General features: G+C 32.5%; 1 protein-coding gene across 2 annotated transcripts in view; it reads left to right on the top strand.

The window, feature by feature from the left end:
- Nucleotides 1-8808, top strand: part of LOC116031514 — a 21815-nt gene extending 13007 nt beyond the window's left edge. Inside the window, exons 2-7 of one of the 2 annotated variants that reach the window (XM_031273740.1) lie at nt 5531-5586; nt 6059-6242; nt 6865-7515; nt 7642-8092; nt 8196-8277; nt 8360-8808. In XM_031273740.1, the coding sequence (XP_031129600.1) occupies nt 5557-5586; nt 6059-6242; nt 6865-7515; nt 7642-8092; nt 8196-8277; nt 8360-8563 (1602 nt within the window). In that variant the 5' untranslated portion in view covers nt 5531-5556 and the 3' untranslated portion in view covers nt 8564-8808. Of the gene's footprint in view, nt 1-5401; nt 5587-6058; nt 6243-6864; nt 7516-7641; nt 8093-8195; nt 8278-8359 lie in introns of those variants that run through there. The other variant, XM_031273739.1, reaches the window with a different exon arrangement.
- Nucleotides 8809-9587: the final 779 nt, after the last annotated feature.

The raw sequence follows: 9587 nt of genomic DNA, 5'->3' as shown, positions 1-9587 counted from the left end.
CCCCCCCCCCCCCCAACCCACAAAAAAAAAACAAACAAACAAAAAACACCATTTTCATGAATTAAATACGCAGCACGTACCATAATTATAGTGATCCAACTAAGAGTGGCGAGATTGCTGGAATTAAAGCTGCATCATATTCATATTTGCAACCAATATACAGCTAATCACCAACAAATACAAACCGTGACTCGCGCCACTACTACACCTTTATTTCATCATTATTACTTTTTTTTTTAAAAAAAAAAATTAACTGAGATTTCCCAACTTTATTGAATTATATCTTTTGCTTATGAACCAATTCAGACTCATAAAGATAATAATTAAGGCAATTTAGTTTCAAGAATCAACACTAAACTGTACACTTTTGTGCTCGTGGAGCTTATCCTAAACTCAAACCTCTCCAATGCATGTGACAGGATCGAACCTTCACTTTATTGCTCGAGTCAAATTTAAAGTGAGACTTTTCATTCACTAGATTAATATATTGGATATAGAAAACGTTTTTTGAGCTTCATTTGAAAGACAACTCTTTCCTACTCTTTTGTCTCGTGTTCAATTTTGTGGGGATAAAATAGAAAGGCAAAATTTTCAAAAAAAAAAAAAGAAAAAAGAAAGAAAGGCAAAAAAAAAAAAAAAAAGTACTGGTCCATATATACCATAAGTGGATTGCTGCCATAAGTAAATTGAGCAGTCAGATGATCTCAACAACTACATTTCCAGCTTTGCATTAAATGATCTAAACCCTCCCTTTCTCCTTAGGTTGACTCATTTTGAATTTTTCTTCAATAAAGTAAATAAATAAAATCTTTCTATTATTTATTTCTAAGAAACAATCTACTATGTTGAATCAAAAGGTATTTTTCATACTACATGAATGTACACAATCTGCTACAATAATACACACAAATTAAATTGTGTACATTCATGTTCGAAAAATTGCACACATCCTAGTATGTGTGCATTTATGTTATTATATATATATATATACACACACAAATTTGAAGAAAAAGGAGGGAGTTAGTTGATAATGAGGAATGAGTAAAAATTGTAACTTTATAGGGTAAAAGTGGAAGTGTCCTCATTTCTTTGTCGCATTTCTAAAGAAAGCCTTTCACTTTCCAGCTGATATAATGACACAAATTCGAACCTCAGAGAATCTAATGACTTAAAACCCCTACTTTCATCCAGTACATACTCTTCTCTATCATTCACCCTGCACTCCATAAATAATGGTTAAATATAATTCAGATACATTACATACAGTGTATATAGGCAGAGTATAAAATTTAAGAGGGAAGTTAAAGCTGTGGTAATTAATTAAGTTGTTTACCTACCTATGAGCTACAAAATACTTAAAATCTTTTAGATACTTCAACAATATAAAATTTATTTGACATGATGTGTTTTGATTAGGTCATCAATCATCGTCAAATAAATTTTTAATTTAATGGTTAATTAGAAAAAATATGTCACAATAGTACTCAAAAAAAAAAAAAAACATATCACATGTCATGTCATGTGTGATTTATCGTAATATTTTATTTATTGTGTTATGTAGCCACTACTTTAGAGTATGCATTAGATAAGTCTTGCTTCATGAAAATTTTGTACAACAAATTTGATCGATAAGATGTTTGTAAAAATTGAACTTGTGACAATCAGGTATAAAACTCATGTTTTACCTATTCAGCAACTTTTTGGATTATTATTATTATTATTATTATTAAAGGTGGTTTAATTCAGGTAGGCCAAAGCACCACGGATGATCAATCAATAAATTAAAAGTTAAAAGTGATTCTAAATTTGTAATCATTTTTAGCGACCAAAAACAGTGTAGTAAATGAAGTGATTAGTTGAGATGAAAATTTAAACGTAGTAATTAGCACGTACACTTTTCAGATTGACTGATATAACCATCCTCTCCATTTTTACTTTAATCATTAATTAACACTATAAGATAAATAGATAATGCTAACGCATATCCTAGTAATCCTACAACCATTGGTTAAGAAGCTCACTTTATAGATCACAAAGATGATGTAAACAAAATATACAACTATAGAATCAATTTTTTTTTTTTTTTTTGGTATCAATAGAGAGAAAACTCGATTTAATGGTCTCTCACAGTAACACATTTTTTAAAATTTACAAAAAAGTTTAATTTATAACCGTTATTATACCCGAATGTCTGTTCTGCTAGGTGAAGTCTACATTGTTAATACAAGTATTATCAACTTGGTTGTAGTGGCCCACAATGCAACAACACATACCTAACTGAGTTTAACTATGTTAAAGAGTGATTTTGTAATTATTAATATTTCAAAAATTAAAATAATTAAACAAGAATAAATTTAAATTTTAAAATTACAATATTTTTTCATTAATTAAATTTAGGGGTAGCTCAAAGAATTTAATGACAACTTCGTTTACTTTTAGCTAAGCTTTTATGGGATGTCTCCTTTTGTGTTGTTCATGTGGCAAACAAATTAGCCACCTTTTCTACAGTTGGTCAATAGTGTGGACCTGCCAATCTGCCATAACCAAATAATTCCAACATTATTCTTAACCTTCCATTTAAATTTTGAGACAAGCATGCACCTAACATTCATGCCACTATATTTTTCATCCTATAGTCAATAATATTTCATTCCTACCAATTAAAGTAGACTTAACTTTGAAATTTTGAATTCTTGATAATAATGCAATAATTAACATTCACAAGGATAAAGTTCAGACATGTTTTTTGTTCAAGGAAAAAGTCTTAGTATAGGTTTGAATATCACATTATGCATGATACGAGTATCACATATTGTGAATATTATCTTCATAAAATTAACAAGTTTTGTGTTGATTTTGTAATGATATGAATTTTTTGGGGTAGATTTTGAGGTTTTTTTTTTTGTTTTTTTTTTTTTAAAGTTGGGTTCACAACTATTAGCTAGGTTATTTTTATATTTGGTCTCTAATTATTATTGTATCGCATTTAGTGCATAATTTTTCATTTTTTATTGCAAAAAATAGTCTTTATAACCAAATTTTCAATAGTAAACAACCAGAATGTATTGTATTTTCAATTTAGAACTATTTCAGCTTGAACATATAGATGTTTTTGACGATGAATATGATTTAAAGCTAGAAACATGTCAACGTTCTATTTCTTCAATATAATTTTTCATTTTTCTAGAAAAACATTTAGAAATGTTGTTGCAAGGGATTGAAGTGTGGATCTACTATTCATTTGCCTCTTTCTCTATTTCTTCAAATTTGGAAAATTAGTTGAATGGATTATCAAAATTCTAGAAAAAATGGAGAACAAATTGATAAAAAAAAAATTAGTAAACAAGTTTTTATAAAAAAAAATTAGTAAACAAGTTTTTATAAAAAAAAATCATTTCTCCATTTTTTATTTTTTTAGAAAAATGGCTCATTTCTATATATAGTTGAAATAATTAAATGTGGGCCAAACATATAATAATAATAATGATAATAATAATAATAATAATAATAATAATAATAATACTTGTGTTGGTATTACACGTATAAATAATGTAATAGCTATTTGATCAAAATAGTAATAATTTCCTCGTGTTATTAAATAATTTATAGATTTATAGATATAAACTATATAGCACCTGTATGCTATAAATTTCATTAAAGATAATAATACCCCAAGCATTAATTTGATTCAATAATTGACCCCTAAATATTATAAAGGTTTAGAAGTAATTAATACTCATTGGCGGTCCATTTGCATTAAATTAGAGATACTTCTCCCTTGGCCCTTCAATTTAATCAATATTTGACGTACTTTAGTCATTAAAAAAAAAAAAAACAAAAAATTAAAACCTCGATTAATTTGGATGAGACTTGTGTTCAACGTGCAACTCTTGTCTCTTGATGCATGAATGTGTTGAAAAACAACGGTATTGAATGTAGACAAATTAGTTAGGTTACTCGAGCATTCAAAGTTTTGTGACATTTACGAGTTTCAAAAATATTTTATGGGGAATTTATTATCTCCAAGTTTAATTTGTAATGTAATTTAATTAATGACTTCAGACGTAATTTAAGTGTATTTTTTATATATCATAGAATACATTTTTTTTTTGTGACGAGAGAAAATCGATTCACTATCTAATGATTCATTTGGTAAATTCCATATATACTGTGGCCCTAGCCGCCAAATGACCAAAAGGAGGTAAACCAACCTAATTTATTCATAGTTGACTGACTCAAACCAAAAAGAATAATAGGTTGCTCTCATGCATTCTATAATTTTGCTTTTATATTTGGACACTCGTTCTTACCTAATATTTTTTATTTACGAGAAAATTTACAACGCTACCTTTGATGAAGTCCGGCTTGTAACCTTACCCAACAAATTACCACAAATAAATAAATTGTTTAGGTTAGTCATAACTATCAAACTCAATCCAAGAATATTAATATGCTAGTTTTTTTTTTAAAAAAAGTTTTTTTTTCCAATGTGAATGCTATAAATAATTAAATATTAATCCAAAGCTAAATATTAGGGGAGTAGAGAAGGAAGGTGGGAACTGCGGATATACTTCTGACAAAACGTGTTTTCTTTAGCAAACAATTTATTTTCTTTCTTTCTTTCTTTTTTTTTTTTTTTGAGGAAATTTTCTTTCTTTTTTTAATTACAAAAACTATCCTAAAATATGTTGACCCAATTACTATGAGTTTTCAAGAAAGAACATATCCGAAGCACAAAAATCTTTCTTTATAAATGTTTTTTATTCATTAAATCAGAGCAAGTTAGTCCTTATGGAAAATCAAATTTAATGTTCGATTATCTTTTACCGTTACACTAAGTAAAATGAAAATAGATTATCTTATCCACTTCGCTTTTTTCAATTTTATAAAATTGTGACTTAAAATTTAAAATAGGTTACTTTTTGAAGACATGAATTATATAGTAAGAGATTGCATATAAAGTATTATTTATATTAATACTCCCAATTTAGATATTGTTTTAAAAAGTATATTTTAAAACATTACTAAAATTAAGTAGGTTGATTTTGGGAAAGCAAAATTATTATTATTTATTTTATTTTATTTTGGGGGGGATATACGGCTTATAGAAATGACAATTGGTATATGTGCCAAAGTTTAGACACCCATGTGTTATTAAAAGGATAAATATAATAAAAAATGTTAATTGGAATTTAATAAAAATAAATAAAATAAATTGTAATTGAATTCCACGCGGATATATTTTGAGTAAATTAAAATCGGCAGTGTGGGAGGCAAAAATTTGGGAAAAAAATAAATGCAATCGGCGAGGAAATGGGTCAAAGAATCGGTAAAAGATCGCCGACCTTTAATGATGTATTGGAAGCTCTTCTCGTCACCTCCAAAGCCAAAACACTCTTCTCTACTTCTCTGCAGTCAGCATTCAGCTAAAGAAAACTTTTACAGAGCCCTGTTCTCTCTTTCTCTCTCTAAACTACTTGGCCTCTTCTCTCTCACCACAATACATTTAAACAGTGGCCTGTAGATATAGAGAGAGAGAGAGAGGAGCCAAATCCAATGGAGTACGAAAGGATTCACAAAGTTCAGGTATATGATTTCATTTGCACAAAACTTTTTTTTTTTCTTTTTTCTTTTTTTGGGGTTAGTTTTCTCAATGAATTTTGTCGTTTCTTTGTATTACATTTTCATCATTTTGTATGATACGACTCTGTTGAAAGCTTGAAATGATTGAATGTGATTGTTTTGGTGAAATTCTGGTCTTGTGTAGTCAAATCTTGATCTGAGTTTTCGAAACACATTTTATGTATTCACTTACTTTTTTCGTTTTGTTTTGTCTCTTGCTAGGATTTTATGACTAAAATGGTTGAATGAATCTTTTTCTGTTTGTTCTTTGGTGGGCTGTATTTTAAATTGTAGAGTTTGATTATCTCTCTTTTCTCTCATTTTCTTTTCATTTTTTTGGAAGTTGGGTATAAAGTTTGAATCTTTTCTGGTGTTTATTTGGTGGGTTGTGTTTGGAAATGTGAATTTTGATTTTATTTTTTTTGTTTGGATAAAGACTGGTATAATATCACCAAGTAAGCTGAGAATGAAGCTGGTAGGAGCTCACTTTCAGAGGAAGAAGGGGGATGGATCAAATTCAAATTGCAACTCCTCAAGAACTTCACCTTCCAAAGTTGGGGATTCTGAGTTTGTGAAGAACAGCTTGTTGGCCTCTGAGAGTGGAGATGTTGAGGAGGAAGGTATATTTGTTTGGGTTCAATTTATGATTCTTCATATATATTTCTTTTTGGTCATTGGAAATGATTGCCCCAAATTTGCAACTTCAAGTGAAAACACCCCCAGTGTCTAGTACCCAAATTGACTGCTGGAAATCTGGTGCTTATTGTCGCAAAGAAATTTTCCTGCAGTGTAAGCTCTGTGGGAGTGTGTGAATATTGTTTGTTTGATTTTGCTGTTTTGGCATTTAAGAAATATGTGTTGTCCTAAAAGTGCTGAAGACCCCTTGTGCCCGGAGTGTTAGGCAAGTGGTGGGAATTGGGACTAACGGGAGACTCGCAATTTATCTCCTCCAGTGGTTCTTGGGCAAGGGGTTTTGGGAGTGACTCTTGGGTCGGGGTTCGGGGGGCTTATTAGAATTAGTTGGTATGAACCTGCCGGCTAAAGGCAAGTGGTGGGAACCCGAGGACTAACAGGGAGACTCGCAATTTACCTCCTCTAGTGGTTCCCAAGCAAGGGTTCTGGGGGCTTAGGATTAGTCAGCTGTAAATTGAGAAACCTAATGTATCAAAAAAAAAGTGATGGTTTTCCTTTTGGTTTTGGTTTGTTAAGCACTCACCGGGATGTTTTCCCTTAATTTTGCAGCTTCCAGATTTGAAGCGGCGGCATTGAAATCGTCTGGGAATCCTATGCCAAACGGGGGCCAAGGTGATTTGGATTTACATCAGACAAAAGAGAATGCAGAGTTTAGTCATGTTAAGATGCATCATGTGTCCAAGGCTGAGGGTAGTAATAATTCTAGTTCGGTTCACCCGCTGAAAGCATACGAGGACGAAAATCTTGATTATGACAGCACTTCTAGTTTCGAGTTCCATAAAGGGGAGAGATCAATGCACCACCATTCCATTGCGAGGTCGTTTTCGAGACCTATGCCATCCAAGTGGAACGATGCCGAGAAGTGGATAATGAGCAGGCAAACCATGCAAGCTAATCAATCCAAAAAGGCCCATTATCAAAACCAAGCAAACCGTATACCTGCCATGAACATCGTTAGAGTTGCTCCAGAATCGACCAGCTTCGAGAGTAAATTAGCCGTAAAGAGGGTGGACTTTTGTCAACCACCATCACAGATCGTGCCTGAAAAGTTCGCGTTTTCTCACCACGGGTCTTATCCTATTTCTGGTCAGGAGAATGTACCAACTGCCTTAATCGATCTTTGTCCCGAAAGTAACAATTTGCCAGAGATGGACGATGAGAGGTTAACTTGTACAAATCGTTCAACAGGAGATCGAGAAGGTAAATAGTGAAATGCTTAAGCCTAGATAAGATTTAGGGCAACAATTGAAACAACAATTGAACTTTGCTATTTCGTTCAACGAGTGACTGAACCCGATAACATTATTCTGATAATTGTTTGTATAGGTATACCTGGCATAAGATCGGTTTCAATGAGAGACATGGGAACAGAAATGACTCCGATTCCAAGCCAAGAGCCTTCAAGGACCGCAACACCCGTTGGGGCAACAACCCCGCTTCGCAGCCCAACGTCATCAATACCATCTACTCCTCGAAGAGGAGAGCCAACGGGCTGTCCTATAGAGCATGCTTTCGACAACATTTCTCAGCACTCGTCAGAAAACGGTAAGAAGGAACTATCAGAACAAGAACTGAAGCTCAAGACAAGAAAAGAGATTTTATCCCTCGGTATGCAGCTCGGTAAAATGAACATCGCTGCTTGGGCAAGCAAAGACGAGAAAGAAAGGAGCAGCTCTGCTGCTGAAAACGACGACACAGCAGCAGAACTCGAGCAGATTGAATTTGTTAAACGCGCAGCTGCTTGGGAGGATGCTGAAAAATCGAAGCATACTGCCAGGTCTCAGTAAATTTTTGACAATGAACTTATCGTAAACACATTCCCCTCCCCGCTAATGTTCTGTTTTGACCATTAATTCATGAAATTGTTATCGTATTTTCAGATTTAAGCGTGAAGAAATAAAAATCCAAGCCTGGGAAAGTCAGCAGAAAGCTAAGCTTGAAGCAGAAATGAGAAGAATCGAGGTATGTAAGATTTTTATCAAAACCTTTAGTCCATCATTGTTACCCTACTCCCTTTATACCGAGAAAATATCAATATTTCCAGGCACAAGTTGAACAAATGAGAGCACAAGCTCAAGCGAAGATGGTAAAGAAGGTAGCAATGGCAAGACAAAAATCAGAAGAAAAGCGGGCAACAGCTGAAGCCAGAAAAAACCGACAAGCTGAGAAAACCGCTGCTCAGGCAGAATACATTCGTCAAACTGGTCGACTTCCATCCTCATCATCTCTCTCGTGTTGCGGGTGGTAATAGCTTATGATAAACAGCGGAAATGAATGCAAATAGTAAAAAAAAAAAAGCAATTCTAATACAGGTAGCCTGCAGATCTTGCCTCATTTATACTGCCTAAATTTTGTAATGGAACACTATTGAAACACTGGTCTCTCATGGACATCTCATCCATTTTGTATGTACATCAGAAAATTTAAGTTTTCAAATGGAGTGGTTGCAGTGCATTACTTTCTGAGAAATGAATATCAAGAACTAGGTCCTTTGTAGCTCCCAAGTATTTTCTATCTTTTTAACAATTTATTTTCCTTAAAAGTATAAATGTTGTAAAATACCCTCTATCTTTTGGATAATATCTGTGAGGGTATCCTCAGACCACTTTGGGTATGAAAATAATCTGCATTTGTAGTTTTGTACTGTGCAACTGACATTTAACATGGTAAGATTCAAATGCAGATGACGAGAGAAATTTGCAACTATTATTCAAGAGTATACATTGGATAAGTTTTACTTTGTGATCCTAGTTAACAAAAGAATCGTAAAAAAGTAAACCAACCTAGATTCATAACTGGTTGACTCAAACCATGAAGGCCTATAGGCAACTGTCACTGAAAGTCAAATTTTAAACCTTGTAATTACCCAATCAACAATCTGACCAACTTCAAGCTAGGATTGCCCATTTTAAACTTTGTAGTTACCCAATCAACAGTCTGACCAACTTCAGGCTCAATCATTATCGCATGGACCATGGTCGTCACAGCTGTGTGGACCATAAATAAAAAGTACATTTTTAATATATTAAAAGTACATTATTTTGGTACATAAGGTACATTATTTTAGAGTACATTATTTAAGTACTGAAAGTACATTATTTTATATATATATATGAAATAATGTATTTTCAGTACAAAAATAATGTACTTTAAGTATAATAAAAATGTACCTTATATTCATGGTCCACACAGCTATGTGAACTATGATCCACACAATAATTTGCCCTTCAGGTAGGATTGCCCTGAATGCATAAACTTTTACATAGATCCAC

Source organism: Ipomoea triloba, chromosome 10 (genome assembly GCF_003576645.1).
Source record: "Ipomoea triloba cultivar NCNSP0323 chromosome 10, ASM357664v1".
Taxonomy (NCBI): Eukaryota; Viridiplantae; Streptophyta; class Magnoliopsida; order Solanales; family Convolvulaceae; genus Ipomoea; species Ipomoea triloba.
This window is presented reverse-complemented; position numbering and strand designations above follow the sequence as displayed.